At 41.7% G+C, this 16,728-nt stretch overlaps 1 protein-coding gene across 1 annotated transcript in view; it reads left to right on the top strand.

Moving 5' to 3' along the window:
• Positions 1-478: 478 nt before the first annotated feature.
• Positions 479-16,728, top strand: part of LOC129826101 (spermatid perinuclear RNA-binding protein-like) — a 51,020-nt gene continuing 34,770 nt past the window's right edge. The window contains exons 1-5 of the mRNA XM_055886424.1: positions 479-727; positions 13,024-13,171; positions 14,009-14,244; positions 14,590-14,755; positions 16,122-16,266. Coding sequence (XP_055742399.1) covers positions 13,169-13,171; positions 14,009-14,244; positions 14,590-14,755; positions 16,122-16,266 — 550 coding nt within the window. The 5' untranslated portion in view covers positions 479-727; positions 13,024-13,168. The remainder of the gene's footprint in view (positions 728-13,023; positions 13,172-14,008; positions 14,245-14,589; positions 14,756-16,121; positions 16,267-16,728) is intronic.

Raw genomic sequence — 16,728 nt, forward strand, 5'->3', positions numbered from 1 at the left:
CGGGACTCGTCTGAAGGTAACCAGTACCGGTTAAAAAAAATGAATGGAAGTATGAAGGTTGTTTTGTGCCTACCCGAAAAAAGGGGTTAAATACAGTAGGGCCTATGTGTAAAAATATATATATATATTTCCTGAGCAGCTTTCTTATATCTTCTAGATATAGGACAAACACTTCAAATCCTTGTTTCTTATGACTTATGTTTTGCCTGTCTTTTTTACCATTTATTAATGTGTTATACAGTCCGTTTCTCTGGGCTACAGTAGTAACGGCCAAATTCAATATTTTATCAAATATATATATATTATACCTAAAGGGGTCCTGCATTCAAAACCAAATAGCTAAATTATCCATAGTATGACCATCTTAAAACAATGACATATGTCAGCTTAGAACCGTTTTGTTTGAGCCGACTTCGCCGTTAGACAGAGCGCGGCACCTGTCTCACACTCTGGAGGCAGCTCGGTTCCAAATCGAATGCAATCATTTTCAGCCGGTGCAAACATGTCTACACGGGCGTCCGGGCGAGATTAATCGAGCCCCCACATTGCTACCACTGTGCGTGCCCTAACAGTTGTGATCAAAACATAAGCGAGTGCTGGTGGGTGCTGAGTCCACGTTGTCCCAAACCGAGAGGGAAACGGAGTAGTTTGTGCAAACACGAAGTTCTACCAGTGAAATTATACCCTTGACATATTTGGGATACCTTGGTTCAAGTACTGCAACTCTGTAAGTATTTCCTCAATGACAATTGCTCAAGATAGCGCAAGAAAGGATGCATACATACTAGCCTGCTGCACTGTTGGTCAGCGGTGGGGCTAGAAACTTCTCACAGCTGCAAATCGCTGAACAGTTTCTGATAACACGTTGAGGGAAATTATCAAGTATCATCAGTATCATTGAAAAAATATATTGTTTTATTTTCTAGTGACATTTCGCTAGCTAGCTAGTTATATCAATCTATCTAATGTCTGGGAAGACATGCCATTGATTTAGCTACTGTAACTAGTTAACGTTATAGCTACCCAGCTAGTTAATGTTGTCACAATTCAGGAGTCCCAGATTGTCACAAAACAAATGGAAGAACAGAAGACGACATGTACTTTGACGTTGGTTCGAGCTTTTGCATAGTTAATATTCACTTAAGCTTGTTTAATGTATCAGTACTCTTGTGAAAGAAGAGTTACAATTTACATTGTCAACGCAAGTATTTTGGTATTCAATTACGGGTCCTTACAATTTAATGTCATTTTTAATATCAAAATACAGATAACGATGACATCAATTTAAATGGGGAATCTTCTTTCTCCAACTAGCTAATTTAACAGGTGTGAATGTCAGAAAATAAAATAAGGCAGACAAAGGAAAATAAAGGCTTTTTTAAGTGCTTTGCATAAGCTCTCTCCTGGTTCTACACTCAACAGCTGAAAAACATCCTCATTGTGTTGCTTGTTTCGGGTTGACTGGTTTGGTTTGCTGTACTCAATACAGCAGAGTAAGCAGCAGATTGCAAAGACTAGCAGGTACTGGTCTCTACCTATGGAATGCTATTGGAAACGTTAACAGGAGCCTAATTTCCCAAGGCGCCATGGCCCCAGCCAGGACTAGATATAGTGTTGATGGGCATCGGCAGCACAGATTTTAAATGAGGATCAGCTGTGTATGACATTTTGTTTTGTAATCAGTGTTACAAATGCCTCTTGTGTAAGGGCAATTGACGCTCAGATTTATCGCTTAACAATTTATGTCAAACAAAAAATAATTATTGCAAAGTTAAACAAACCATACCACTCTGCACAATGACTACTTTTAACAATTTCCACAGAAATCTGCACTGTTCAAGTAAATGTGTTTTTGTAAAATATTCTGTGGAAATGGTTAAAAGTAGGTCTAGTCCTTAAATTTTGAAAGCTTTCATTCCCTATCAACATGTTCTGGTTTTCCATGACCAAGACTCCTCTGCTCAGAGGGTTGTTTTGGAATTCAGTCGCTTCATAAGTGTTATAGCTGAAACCATGTCTGCCGTAGCTCAGGTTTTTGGCACTGAGTAAATCCAATCAAGCCATAATAGTTGAGATGTTCTCTCCCTCTCAGACTTGATGGGTAAGATGTCTGAGGATATTATTGCGATTTTGTATAATGTCTTACACGCACCCACACACTACACACACACACACACACACACACACACACACACACACACAGAATCTTTGAAGAGTCTTAACATGGCTTATTATTGTGTGTCTGTCATATCTAACACAGTATCCCATAAAATGTTAATCACAGGTCTAGATGGGATCTTATAGAAATATGACCGTCACGCCACCATATTATTTAGGCCATATGCTGAAGATGGTGCAGTCAATGGATTGTCTCATCGGTGATTTGAAGAAACTGCACAACAACAATGACAGCAGCAACTGAGAACAGATGTCGAAGTAAAGATGTGAAACATGAGCAGCTGAGTATTACCCTGCCCGTTCCCATCAGCCCACATATCCATCTCGCTCCTCTCATTTCAACTCAATTTCAATCCCTCTTTTCTATGCCACACCAGGGAGGAGGACTGTCTGAATCAAGTGCATATTGTGTCGCAGTACTGTGGAATAGGTTACTTTAGAAAGCTGATGACGAAAGAAACAAATCCAGAGGCTTCTACATTTAGCCATGTCTGAAATAAAAGCGCTTTACCCCGAGAGACTGCAGAATGTCCTCTGGGCTTCTTTCTTCCTCAACCATTTGATGTGCTATGAAAATAATTTGAGCGTGGGTGGGCAGATTATTTTTGCTGCCCCTGTAAGAGGTTTCCAATGCATTTATCATGCTTAGGTTGTACAGTAGGCTAATAGCCAGTAGCCACATTGTTTACCAAATTCCCAAATGAGTTCCATATAAAGGCCATAAATCAATTTGCCTCTGGTCATTTCCATATTAAAGGACCCATGAGCACCAACTTGAAGCCCATAGGAGCATATCAAATGATAGCTAAGAGTCTATATGTACATTTTCCAACCATTTTACGTACTAAAAATGAGAAATAAGCAAAGGCTTTGATTTCTGCTCAACAGATGGAAAAGGGGTCTTGGAAAACATGTACCAGGAAAAAGTCTTAAGGTAGTAGAAACACATCAAAACTCTGAAGTAAAGACCCCTGACAACTAATATTAACACTTATATTTAGTTTTGGATAAATGATTTGTCTTCTAAGTTTAAGAAACATTGGCTTGTGCCTGTTACCAGAAACTCACATATCTTTAAGATATTTCACATTTCTCTCCCGCATGAGGATAATGAAGTGATAAGTAAAGTTAGACCTATCAATTAGTTCATGTTTTTACTGATATCAATTTTGTTTATGAATTAGTAAGCGACTTAAACTAGAAATTCCGTTACCAAATCGAAACGTAATTTCCCAAAAATCTGTAACGGAATTTCTGCAATTGAATTGGCTACAATGGCAGGGCTCGACATTAATGCTTGTCCTCTTGTCCGGGACAAGTAAAACACATAGTTGGGCAAGAAGAATATAGATTTAAAGATGCACTATGCAGAAATTGCTCCGCTATTTCCTCCTTGCTAAAATTATAATTTTTCGCCTAATTTCAGTTTATTTGACAAATCAGTAAATCATTGTGTAGAGAATCATTGTGCCATCGAAATGGCTGGGAAATATTGTTTCCATAACCAGCTGTTTTTGAAGCTCATGTACAAAACCGAAAGTTAGACGCACAAACAAAACTTCAGAACTGTAAGTGTAGAAATAGTACACACAGAACATATCTACCGCTTCTTGCCAAAAGTTTTGAGATTGACACAAATATTAATTTCCACAAAGTTTGCTGCTTCAGTGTCTTTAGATATTTTTGTCAGATGTGGAATACTGAAGTATAATTACAAGCATTTCATAAGTGTCTCAGGCTTTTATTGACAATTACATGAAGTTGATGCAAAGTGTCAATATTTGCAGTGTTGACCCTACTTTTTCAAGACCTCTGCAATCCGCCCTGGCATGCTGTCAATTAACTTCTGGGCCACATCCTGACTGATGGCAGCCCATTCTTGCATAATCATTGCTTGGAGTTTGTCAGAATTTGTGGGTTTTTGTTTGTCCACCCGCCTCTTGAGGATTGACCACAAGTTCTCAATGGGATTAAGGTCTGGGGAGTTTCCTGGCCATGGACCCAAAATATCGATGTTTTGTTCCCCGAGCCACCGAGTTATCACTTTTGCCTTATTGCAAGGTGCTCCATCATGCTGGAAAAGGCATTGTTCGTCACCAAACTGTTCCTGGATGGTTGGGAGAAGTTGCTCTCGGAGGATGTGTTGGTACCATTCTTTATTCATGGCTGTGTTCTTAGGCAAAATTGTGAGTGAGCCCACTCCCTTGGCTGAGAAGCAACCCCACATATGAATGGTCTCAGGATGCTTTACTGTTGGCATGACACAGGACTGATGGTAGCGCTCACCTTGTCTTCTCCAGAAAAGCTTTTTTCCGGATGCCCCAAACAATCGGAAAGGGGATTCATCAGAGAAAATGACTTTACCCCAGTCCTCAGCAGTCCAATCCCTGTACCTTTTGCAGAATATCAGTCTGTCCCTGATGTTTTTCCTGGAGAGAAGTGGCTTCTTTGCTGCCCTTCTTGACACCAGGCCATCCTTCAAAAGTCTTTGCCATCCTGTATGTGCAGATACACTCACACCTGCCTGCTGCCATTCCTGAGCAAGCTCTGTACTGGTGGTGCCCCGATCTCGCAGCTGAATCAACTTTAGAAGATGGTCCTGGCTCTTGCTGGACTTTCTTGGTTGCCCTGAAGCCTTCTTCACAACAATTTAACCGCTCTCCTTGAAGTTCTTGATGATCCGATAAATGGTTGATTTAGGTGCAATCTTACTGGCAGCAATATCCTTGTCTGTCAAGCCCTTTTTGTGCAAAGCAATGATGATGGCATGTTTCCTTGCAGGTAACCATGGTTGACAGAGGAAGAACAATGATTCCAAGCACCACCCTCCTTTTGAAGCTTCCAGTCTGTTATTTGAACTCAATCAGCATGACAGAGTGATCTCCAGCCTTGTCCTCGCCAACACGCACACCTGTGTTAACCTCTTGAAGCTAGAGGGCAGTATTTTTATGTTTGGAAAAATAACGTTCCCAATGTAAGCTGCCTATTTCTCAGGCCCAGATGCTAGAATATGCATATAATGGACAGATTAGGATAGACACTACTCTAAAGTTTCCAAAACTGTCACAATATTGTCTGTGGGTATAACAGAACTGATTTTGCAGGTGAAAACCTGAGGAAATCCAACCCGGAAGTGCCTCTTATTTTGAAAAATCCTTGTTCCATTGCCTGCCTTTCCTCCATTTAAAGGGATATCAAACAGATTCATTTTCCAATGGCTTCCACAGGTTGTGAACAGTCTTTAGACATAGTTTCAAGCTTTTATTCTGAAAAATGAGTGAGATTTATCATATCGCGTCAGTGGACTGCCAGATGTCTTTTGATTAGTTCTTGCGCGCGAAAGTGGAACCTCGGCATTTTCTTTATCTCTTGTATTGAATAGTTTACCGTCCGGTTGAAATATATACTATTTGGAATTTTTGTCTGCCCTTCAGGACTGCTCGAGCGTGTGGATTTCTGAACATAACGCGCCAACTAAATGGAGGTTTTTGGATATAAAATAATATTTATCGAACAAAAGGAACATTTATTGTGTAACTGGGAGTCTCGTGAGTGCAAACATCCGAAGATCATCAAAGGTAAGCGATTAATTGTATTGCTTTTCTGACTTTCGTGAACAATCTACATTGCTGCTAGCTGTTCGTAATGTTTTGTCTAGTGATCGATAAACTCACAAACGCTTGGATTGCTCTGACACGACAGGTGGATTAACAACAAGCTAAACTGTGTTTTGGTATATTGCATTTGTGATTTCATGAAATTAAATATTTTTAGTAATTATTTTTGAATTTGTCGCTCTGCAATTCAGTGGATGTTTACGAAAAGGATCCTGTCAAAGGGATCTGTGCGCCAAGAGGGCCCTTAACACTTATTTTTCTTAACTGCATAGTTGGTTAAGTAAAAAATAGATAAGTAACAAATAATTAAAGAGCAGCAGTAAAATAACAATAGCGAGGCTATACACAGGGGGGTACCAGTACAGAGGTGTTTAGTCCCAGGGTCCTTAGCCTGTCTGAATGGACAAGTAAAAAAATAAATAATAATATCACATTATCAAACAATTACTCTGATCAGAATTGAATCACCTAACTTGAATCTGAGCGGAGGCGGTCAGCATTTTTTAACTATTTAACTTTGCGTCTTGTTTCAAAGTAGCCTAGACTAGCCAAAATACGACCATAGAAATGTTGAGGGAATTATTTTATAAACACTTAATACGACATTGAAACCAGCATTTTTCTCAATTGCTATTGGTTTTTAAATCAACTTTCTTTCATTGTCCAGCAGCCAAAGGCATAATCCAAGTCATATTAATAATCCATGCTAGTTGATGCATCTTTAGATCTCACTTTTACAGTTTTAACGGATATTTTCATCTGTCACATGCTCTCAAAAACACTTTTGAGAGCAATGTTTTCCCGCTAATTGCATTTTGGAACATTTGCGCATAGCCTACAGCCATGTGCGCATCGTTGAGCTTAAAATATGAACAAATACAACTATCAACATTTTAATTTAAGCTAAACGGTCTGATCTGATGCATCAGCCTTATTGCTTTTTTAATAAGGCTTTATGAATTTTGGATCTGTAGTCCCAAAACTGTCCCAAGAGTCTATTTTGAACCATATACATCATTTTTTTCCCCCCAAGGGATGACCGTAAATGTCAAACTATTTTATGACATAAGTATTTGGTTGTAATTGTAATGTTTTATACACTACCAAGAGTGGCCAACCATCCAACAGGAGAGCCTTAAAGGGTAGTGTTGTATTTGGAGACAGGCTTGAATATGCAAAGAAGCCAATAGGCAGAGTGTAGGCAATATTTTGTCTGATTCTCTATGGTAGAAAAGAAAGAAAGAAAAGTGCAGTTGTAGAGGTTAGTACAGTACACAGTAGAGCACACTAGAGTTGAGTACGGTTCTACTGAACTTTACTGTACTGAACTCTAATGTATTGTGCTGTACTATACTGAGCTCTACTGTGCTGTACTTTGATGTCCAAACGTGTGTAACACAGACGTCTATGATTCGTTCAGATTTGGTCCGAACCAACCAAATTTGGTCTTGTTTGGGGTCAGAGCTCATTAAAATAATAGCCATTGTGTAGAAAAATATGCAAAGGAGGATATTGTGTATTTATGCCTTTTGTGTACCTATTTAGGATACATTGCTATGAAGAGAATGACATTCATATCCATAATTCTGCATTTCTGTGTAGTACAGATCAGGGACCCATGATGAAATTCTGTTACTTCAATTTTATTACCAGGTGTAAATCCACTTCACTCACTGCACTTAAATAACAAAAAGAGATTTGTTCAATGTCCATGTGTCATGTCATAGCTTCTCCCCATTCTTTCTGCAGACATCCTTGAATCTTAATTCAGAGCGGATGTTTAAGAGTTTTTGGAAAACATGGACACAAGAAACTGAGGGAGATTTTACCAAACTGCATCTGCACAGTTCTTCCAGTAAAAGTGTTTTTGTAAAATGTTCTGGGTAAATTGTTCAAAGTAGTCCCTGTGCATAGTATTTGGTTTGTTAAACTTTGAAATCGATGGTTTTTGTTTGGCATACATTTTCAGCGCAATCCCGTTACCGTGGAATTGCACCTCTATTGTTGTTGTTAGTGTCACAGTAGACTAGGTTTGGAGGAGGTGTGGGCATAAATAGGCCTACCTCCTGAGATGAATACCAGCAATCTACACTTTTATTTTCTTTGCTACTCTATATTCTTCAGCACTAAACTGTATGGCTCATTGAAGTCAGCCTCTTACAGTTTTCAGCCTGACTGAAATAGACCATCAGAGCCTGAGGCTTTTTTTTATTGACTGTTTTACCGGGACTGAAATATTCATGCCTGTGTTTTTGAACAGGCACCACTAGGGTTCCACATTTTTGGGAATATTCAGAGGTGGAAACTTTCCGTGGGAATTAACGGGAATATATGGGAATTAACAGAAATACAGTGGGGCAAAAAAGTATTTAGTCAGCCACCAATTGTGCGAGTTCTCCCACTTAAAAAGATGAGAGGCCTGTAATTTTCATCATAGGTACACTTCGACTATGACAGACAAAATGAGAAAAAAAAATCCAGAAAATCACATTGTAGGATTTTTAATGAATTTATTTGCAAAATATGGTGGAAAAGCAGTATTTTTTTGTAAATGTAAAATGTATTCACCCCACCCAGTATTGTAATCAAATCTTACCAGAAAGCATGTAGTCCTTGGCTCAGACAGTGTAGTAGTGTGGGCTCAATAGCATCTCATTAGTGTGCAAGATCTTGAGAATCAGCTGTACATGTAATGGAAGAGTTCACTGCACATGTGATGGAAGAATGCACTGTGCATGCAGAGGGTTGCAATTCCATTGAATTGGGAATAGTTTAACCAAAATATGACACAAGACCTAGAATTGCCTTGTGTATCCCACAAAAAAAAGGTTCACTGTTATAAGCAAACTTTTTTTAAATGAATTTAATCAAAATCCCCCAAATTCCCAAAAATTCCGGAAATTTACTAGAAAGTTTCCAACCCTTTGCAACCCTAGGCACCACATTCTCCTACTTCACTGTGTTTTGAGCAAGCATCAAGAGGCTCTCTTCTTTCAGACACATTTAGCTATTCTTCGGCTCCCCCAAGGACTTGCTAGGTCCCTTGGGGTAGTCGCTGGTTGCTGCAGGCTAGTTAGTTGAAGATGTGGTGGGTAATGGTGACCTTGTTTAAGGAGTCTTTTACCTCAGCACCAGTTCAGTGGTAGGCCAATGTGATCAGTGGCTTAGAGACACATGCACACGCACAAAATCCAGAGGTTTTGTTGAAGTGATATCCCCCAAGGCTGGCCTGCTGCTAGTCCAAAGGACCTGGGGTGTATGATAGTATCACTGATTGTGGATCTGAATTGGCTGCTATCTGGAGGTCTACTAGCCTACATGGCTAGAGCCACACTAGTTTGTGGTTTTTGGAAGCTGTGCAGATTGTGTTCACTTTATCTGCACGAAAGTTGTGTGTTTATAAGCACAGATTCAGCTACGTTAGTCTATCTGCCTTGTCCAGGTTGTCCTACTTGCATAGTGTGCTGCCATTTACTCTCTGGCCTCCCCATTACTGTCATCAGAGCCCCTGTGGCTCTGTCTGACGTGTGTAGAGGATGGGACTGTGATTGCAGCTGCTCAGTGCTCACTCATGCATGGGAACATGATGTGTCCTTTACCTGGGAAAGAGACAATGCTAGCTCTCCGGGCAGGGGCACTCTACTGCAGCTGCTATATATTTTTCAGTGGTTGCTTGAAAAAGGCACTTTACGAGCTGCTCGTTGAATGTCATTCAGCCGTAGGTCACAACGTGAGAGAGTAGTAATGGTGGTTTGACGAGGAGTACCTTGCCACAGGCAGCGTATTTTAATTAGAGTTGCTTATTTTCCCAGTATTTTACACATTTTCCATCCCGAGAATGAATCACTTTTCTCCTGGGTAACCCGGGATTTCCTGCAAAAAATGAAAGTGTCATTCAAAAGCGTTATAAAGCATGTAAATAGACGTATGTCTGTATTTCATTAGAGCTTTGATAAAAAATTCAAAACTGATGTAACCTGAGCCTGATTTAAATACGTTTTATGACCCCTACATTAAAGACATTTAATGAGCACCAGCCCAAATGATTGTGCAGTTATCCAATACATACAGTGCCTTTGGAAAGTATTCAGACCCCTTGACATTTTCAGCACTTTGTTAAGTTACAGACTTATTCTAAAATGTGTGTGTGTGTGTGTATATACACTGCTCAAAAAAATAAAGGGAACACTTAAACAACACAATGTAACTCCAAGTCAATCACACTTCTGTGAAATCAAACTGTCCACTTAGGAAGCAACACTGATTGACAATAAATTTCACATGCTGTTGTGCAAATGGAATAGACAAAAGGTGGAAATTATAGGCAATTAGCAAGACACCCCCAAAAAAGGAGTGATTCTGCAGGTGGTGATCACAGACCACTTCTCAGTTCCTATGCTTCCTGGCGGATGTTTTGGTCACTTTTGAATGCTGGCGGTGCTCACACTCTAGTGGTAGCATGAGACGGAGTCTACAACCCACACAAGTGGCTCAGGTAGTGCAGTTCATCCAGGATGGCACATCAATGCGAGCTGTGGCAAAAAGGTTTGCTGTGTCTGTCAGCGTAGTGTCCAGAGCATGGAGGCGCTACCAGGAGACAGGCCAGTACATCAGGAGACGTGGAGGAGGCCGTAGGAGGGCAACAACCCAGCAGCAGGACCGCTACCTCCGCCTTTGTGCAAGGAGGTGCACTGCCAGAGCCCTGCAAAATGACCTCCAGCAGGCCACAAATGTGCATGTGTCTGCTCAAACGGTCAGAAACAGACTCCATGAGGGTGGTATGAGGGCCTGACGTCCACAGGTGGGGGTTGTGCTTACAGCCCAACACCGTGCAGGACGTTTGGCATTTGCCAGAGAACACCAAGATTGGCAAATTCGCCACTGGCGCCCTGTGCTCTTCACAGATGAAAGCAGGTTCACAATGAGCACATGTGACAGAGTCTGGAGACGCCGTGGAGAACGTTCTGCTGCCTGCAACATCCTCCAGCATGACCGGTTTGGCGATGGGTCAGTCATGGTGTGGGGTGGCATTTCTTTGTGGGGCCGCACAGCCCTCCATGTGCTCGCCAGAGGTAGCCTGACTGCCAATAGGTACCGAGATGAGATCCTCAGACCCCTTGTGAGACCATATGCTGACACATGCACATTTGTGGCCTGCTGGAGGTCATTTTGCAGGGCTCTGTCAGTGCACCTCCTTGCACAAAGGCGGAGGTAGCGGTCCTGCTGCTGGGTTGTTGCCCTCCTGCGGCCTCCTCCACGTCTCCTGATGTACTGGCCTGTCTCCTGGTAGCGCCTCCATGCTCTGGACACTACGCTGACAGACACAGCAAACCTTTTTGCCACAGCTCGCATTGATGTGCCATCCTGGATGAACTGCACTACCTGAGCCACTTGTGTGGGTTGTAGACTCTGTCTCATGCTACCATTAGAGTGAGAGCACCGCCAGCATTCAAAAGTGACCAAAACATCAGCCAGGAAGCATAGGAACTGAGAAGTGGTCTGTGATCACCACCTGCAGAATCACTCCTTTTTTGGGGGTGTCTTGCTAATTGGCTATAATTTCCACCTTTTGTCTATTCCATTTGCACAACAGCATGTGAAATGTATTGTCAATCAGTGTTGCTTCCTAAGTGGACAGTTTGATTTCACAGAAGTGTGATTGACTTGGAGTTACATTGTGTTGTTTAAGTGTTCCCTTTATTTTTTTGAGCAGTGTGTATATATATATATATATGTATGTATGTATGTATGTATGTATGTATGTATGTATGTATGTATGTATGTATGTATGTTTACAAAAATACCCCATAATGACAAAGCGAAAACAGGTTGCAAATGTAGTTGCAAATGTATTAAAAATAAAAAACATGAAATAACTTATTTGTGCCGGTTTCATTTAATTTAAAATAGTCTTTACCTCAAAATCAATGTCATGTGGTTAATCAAAAATTATATCTAAATGAAAATGATAGAAGCCTAAAAGTAACTTCTCTTGTAAATATAAATATACATGTAAATATAGCCTACATAAAGCCAACAAATAAAAACAATGCAGCCTGCAGGTAGAAAATATCCTGATAAAAATAAAGATGGCCCATCTGCAAGGAACTTGAAACATTGTATCAACTATTAACTTGGTCCGGCCTGAAGCTCTTGCTAGCAAACTTACAACATTGTCTAAAATATTATGGGCCCTCAGTTTTCCTTGCCAGTGAACTCCGGACTGACAGACACAGATGTAGGCTACTTGCACACGGGATAGGCCTTGCGCAAATCAGGTAGGCCTTTTTTATGATGTTTCCACAATATCAGAGCATGACATGTTTTTTCCCTCCCGCTTTCAGCTGAGTGGTTATGGGAAGGGAGAGAGCTGGAAAGATTTTTCAAATAGGCTACATTGAGGAACTATAGTCATTCTCAATGGATGTAAAAACAGCCGGCCTGCCTATTTACTATGACTTTTTACACTCGTAACTTCAGTCAGAACATAACCTTACATTTTTTAAAAGAGGGTTGTGTCAGCCTCTGTGTCTCTTTCCCTTTGTCTCATGCTGTGCTAACCTTCTGCTGCTGGTGCAGAGGTTTTCGAAGTGCTTAAAAAGTAATCAGTGTGGCTTACTTTTAATTATCCCTAATAAAATCACCTAGCTTCTCCATTCAGGTTGAGATAATGACACTCATAATGTGATCGCGGATCTAAATTGAAAATGTTAAACAAGGAATGCTCTGATGAATAGAGGGGCATAGCTTGTATTCTAGATATTAGGTCATGGTCAGAATATCAGATATCTATGATGACATTTTTGTTACCCATAATATCAAATAAATAACTCACTATCTTTCTTTTTGGAGTAATACCAAGGCATTCGGAAAGTATCCAGACCCCTTCCCTTTTTCAACATTTAATTTAATATTTCAGTTTTTGATTTTTGATTCATTTGCAGAAATTTCAAAAAATCTGTTTTTGTTTGTCAGTGTGGGGTATTGTGTGTAGATTAATGAGGGGGGAAAAATCCATTTAATCCATTTTAGAATAAGGCTGTAACGTAACAACATTTAGAAAAAGTCAAGGCGTCTGAGTACTTGCCGACTGCGCACTGTACACTTGGTTGCCATTGATAGCATACATCTGCTTGTTTGGTTGATGTTGGCTGTTTGTAGTTATGGCATATACCAGTGTGCTAAATGCTCATCATTTGTATCCCATCTCCTTTTTTCCCTCCCACAGCTGTGCTGATTTACCTGTATCTCTGCCACGTGGGACAGAAGGGCTAGCTGATGGGTCAGAGGAGGCGGAGTTAGGGGACCCTGGTCCGAACTTAGACCAAACCCAGTCACACTCCTAGACCAGAGAGGTCTGTTGACCTCTAGAGATGGTGAGGTGTGTGTGTGTGTGTGTGTGTGTGTGTGTGTGTGTGTGTGTGTGTGTGTGTGTGTGTGTGTGTGTGTGTGTGTGTGTGTGTGTGTGTGTGTGTGTGAGAATCTGCCTGGCTGAGTGCGAGGATGTCTGTCTGAGTAGGCTATGTTTCTGTTGCTATAATGTATGTTCGGGTCTGGCTGTCTGTTTTTATGCGTCTGTATGTCACATCTTGAATAAAGACAGGTTGTTTGAGAGGAGGAAGAGAAATACAGGAGATGTGTACTGTATGTGTTGTTGATGTGCTCCGCTCTCTTTTGATATAGAGGTGTGAATGCCCTGGTGGTAATGAAAGAGATTAGCTAGGTTGTATTAAATGACCCACCTCACCACCTCCACCTCTGAGGACTTGAGCCTCCCCTCCCCAGTCTCCACACACTAGCCTATGAATTATTCAACCCTCTCATAAATAACCCACTGTAATGAGAGGTGCCTACACACTGCAGACAGAGAGGGATGGAGCGACGGGAGAGAGATGGAGAAAGAGAGGGATGGAAAGATGAACTTGGGCTCCACATGGTGCTCTCCCTGTACTGTGTACAGTTGGTCTTGCAAAACGGCACACATTCGCTGATTTCTAGGAAAGCACACACTGGCTTCGTATGTAGGACAAATGGAATTTGGCAGCAGCACCGGTTGCTAGGTGTCACTATCGAATATATGCAGCGTAAGATGGCATGTCTGGCACCCAGAAAACACTTCACTGTAACTGGCCAACTCATTTGTCTTTAGAATATTGATAAAGGATCACATGTTCTGAATGACTCGCTTTTTATTTGTTTTTCCCTCCTCTCAGAGGTCCATCCGATCGTTCGCCAACGACGACTGCCACGTCATGGCCAAGCATGCCGACATCTACCCTTCGCCAGAGGAGCTGGAGGCTGTCCAGAAGCTGGTATCCACCGTGGAATGTGCCCTCAAACAGGTGTCGGACTGGATGGACAACCTCAACGCCTCCCTAAGCAAGGCCCCAACCACCACCATCAACATCAAGGCTGCTGGAGACTCTACCGGCACCCACGGCAGCACAAAGTGAGTTCTCTTCTACAATTTCACAAAGGCTTGAGGTACTTTTACATTTTAGTGTTTCTTAATCCTGGTCCTGGGGACCCAAAAGGGTGCACATTTTTGTTTTTGGCCTAGCACTACACACTTGATTCCATTGCTCTACATACTAGGTTTTAACAAAGCAGTTGTGTAGTTATTTCTTCCTTTGTTTTGGTGAAAATGTGTAAACTACATAAATGTAACTTTGACATATGACAAGTGTCTGAAAACAAAACATTTTAGTTTATAACTCTTCTGTCCTCTCTTAATGGCATCCTTAGAAACTATAGTGTGATGTGGCTGATTACTGCACTGCTCTGTCTTCACCAGGACCCAGAGTGTGTCGATCCTGTGTGGGGTGATGCGGGTGGGTCTTGTGGCTAAGGGCCTCCTGGTTAAAGGAGACATGGATTTGGAGCTGGTCCTGATGTGCAGAGACAAACCCACCAAATTACTTCTGTACACTGTTAGTGCCAACCTGCCCTTGCAACTACAGGTCCGTTTTTACTCAAACATTTTACATGAGCAAACTAACCGTAACATTTTAAAATGAATGGGATGGCACATTATTCAACGTGAGTTCCGAATACCACTCCTTTCTGTAACGTAGTGCAGACTAGAGGTTGACACGGGAGAGAAAATGAATTCCTATCCCGTCTTGTCCAGTTACAAAAACCATCCTGTCCTGATCCCGCAACAGTTCTTCTATAACCCCTGAACTTTCCTGTCCTGTCCCGATAAGTCACTCCTGTCCTGTGGTAATTTTTAGGCGCAGAAAGCAGAAATAACTTCCTCCGTTAGCTGCTCGTCTGTCTGTCCACCGCTCTGCATGCAGAATTGCATTAGTGGAAACCGAGACTGTTCTTAGGGCAGGCCTGGTTGTAGCTAGGTGTGTCGAGGGCCAATTTTAGCTAACTCTAACCCTTTTCCTAACCTTAACCTAATTATCCTAACATGCCACGTTAATTCTCCTAACATGCTGGGTATGTTCTCCTAACCTGCTAGAAAAAGTCACTGCTAGTCAAAACACGGCAGACCTGTCCTGAGACCAGTCTGAGTATCCACTAATGCGTAGCCAATAGCAAATGCTCCGTTTGGCTGCAGCTCCATGCTCACGAGACAGTTGCCTGCGCAGTGCACACACAGCTTCTGAGGTAAAGTAGGGATCGGCTACAACTGGAGCGAGGCGCGCTAGTGTGAGCCGACGGAAGGGGAGGGGATGAAATACTGTTTATTTTTATGAAATGCTCCACACGTTACATATTTCTATCCCTCCCCTCCCCCAAACCTCAGTTTATAACTATTCCTGTACTGCCTGTTCCTGTGGACTGTTGATCCTGTCCTGAACTTGACTCTAGAACTTGAATCCCCTCTAGTGCAGACCTGAGCATACCACCACTCTTTTCTGTAGTGCAGTGCAGACGTGACTACATCCACCACTGCTTTCTGTAGTGCAGTGCAGAGCTGACTACTGTACATGGTCTCCCTGTGCTTCCTCCCTGCTTATCACCCAGTTAATTACCGATCCAGTCTGCTGTGCAGGTTATCATCAAGGGATGATTCCATTTTCACCTCTCGGCTTTTCAGCAAAGGCAGTGGAGTGAGGTTGACACAAGGAGAGACATTATGCATTCTTCAAAGGAACTAGCTACTAGACTAGAGAATACACATTACTCCTTGTGAACATAACAATACAAAATTATGTATTGAAAATGGAATTGGAAGTTTTGTTATGCCTATGAAGTTCAAACATGTTCTGATCATTTTAAATTGTAGTACTATAATAGTGTGTAATGGGAATGTGTTGAACATGTTGTGTACATAGCCACAGCTGCCTCAACCCTCGTTGGTTGCCCTTGCAGACGCTGACGGAGGACAAGTACGAGGTGCGGTCGAGCGTGTCGGAGTCCGCCATCTGGGTGGTCAACATCAACGACCCCAAATTCTCCCTGAAGGTCACCCTGTCCTCACTGGCCATGAGAGATGAACACACTGCCAAAGACCAAGGTATTTACCCCTCTGTCTGTCCTCTAATGAGATTCTTTAAAATGTAATTATTGAATGTATGATTTTTATCTGATAATTAAAATAAACATAAAGCTGTTCCAGCTGGAGACAATAAAACTTTTCAAATCTATCAACATGTACTTTTAAAACCTGCACTGTTATTTTCATTATGGTCCTTAAATTAAAAAGGCACGGTTGAGAAAAGAAGGACAATTTAGGAGAGGTTGAGGGAATGAGGGATGTACAAAGCAGAGGTTAAAGATGACAATAATGGGGTGTGGAGAAAAGAGGTAATGGAGCGAGGGTGATAAAGGAGGGTTGTGAAAATAGCCGCCTGTCTCCGGTTTCTCCGTACAGCGTTCTCTCATTATTTTTGTCTAACAGAGAGTCAGGGCGCTTATCCTATCCTTGCCCAACATCCAGTTAGTGGGAAACTGCAAAATGCAGCACTGGAGACTGAGA

The sequence above is a fragment of the Salvelinus fontinalis genome, chromosome 28, assembly GCF_029448725.1.
Source record: "Salvelinus fontinalis isolate EN_2023a chromosome 28, ASM2944872v1, whole genome shotgun sequence".
Classification (NCBI taxonomy): Eukaryota; Metazoa; Chordata; class Actinopteri; order Salmoniformes; family Salmonidae; genus Salvelinus; species Salvelinus fontinalis.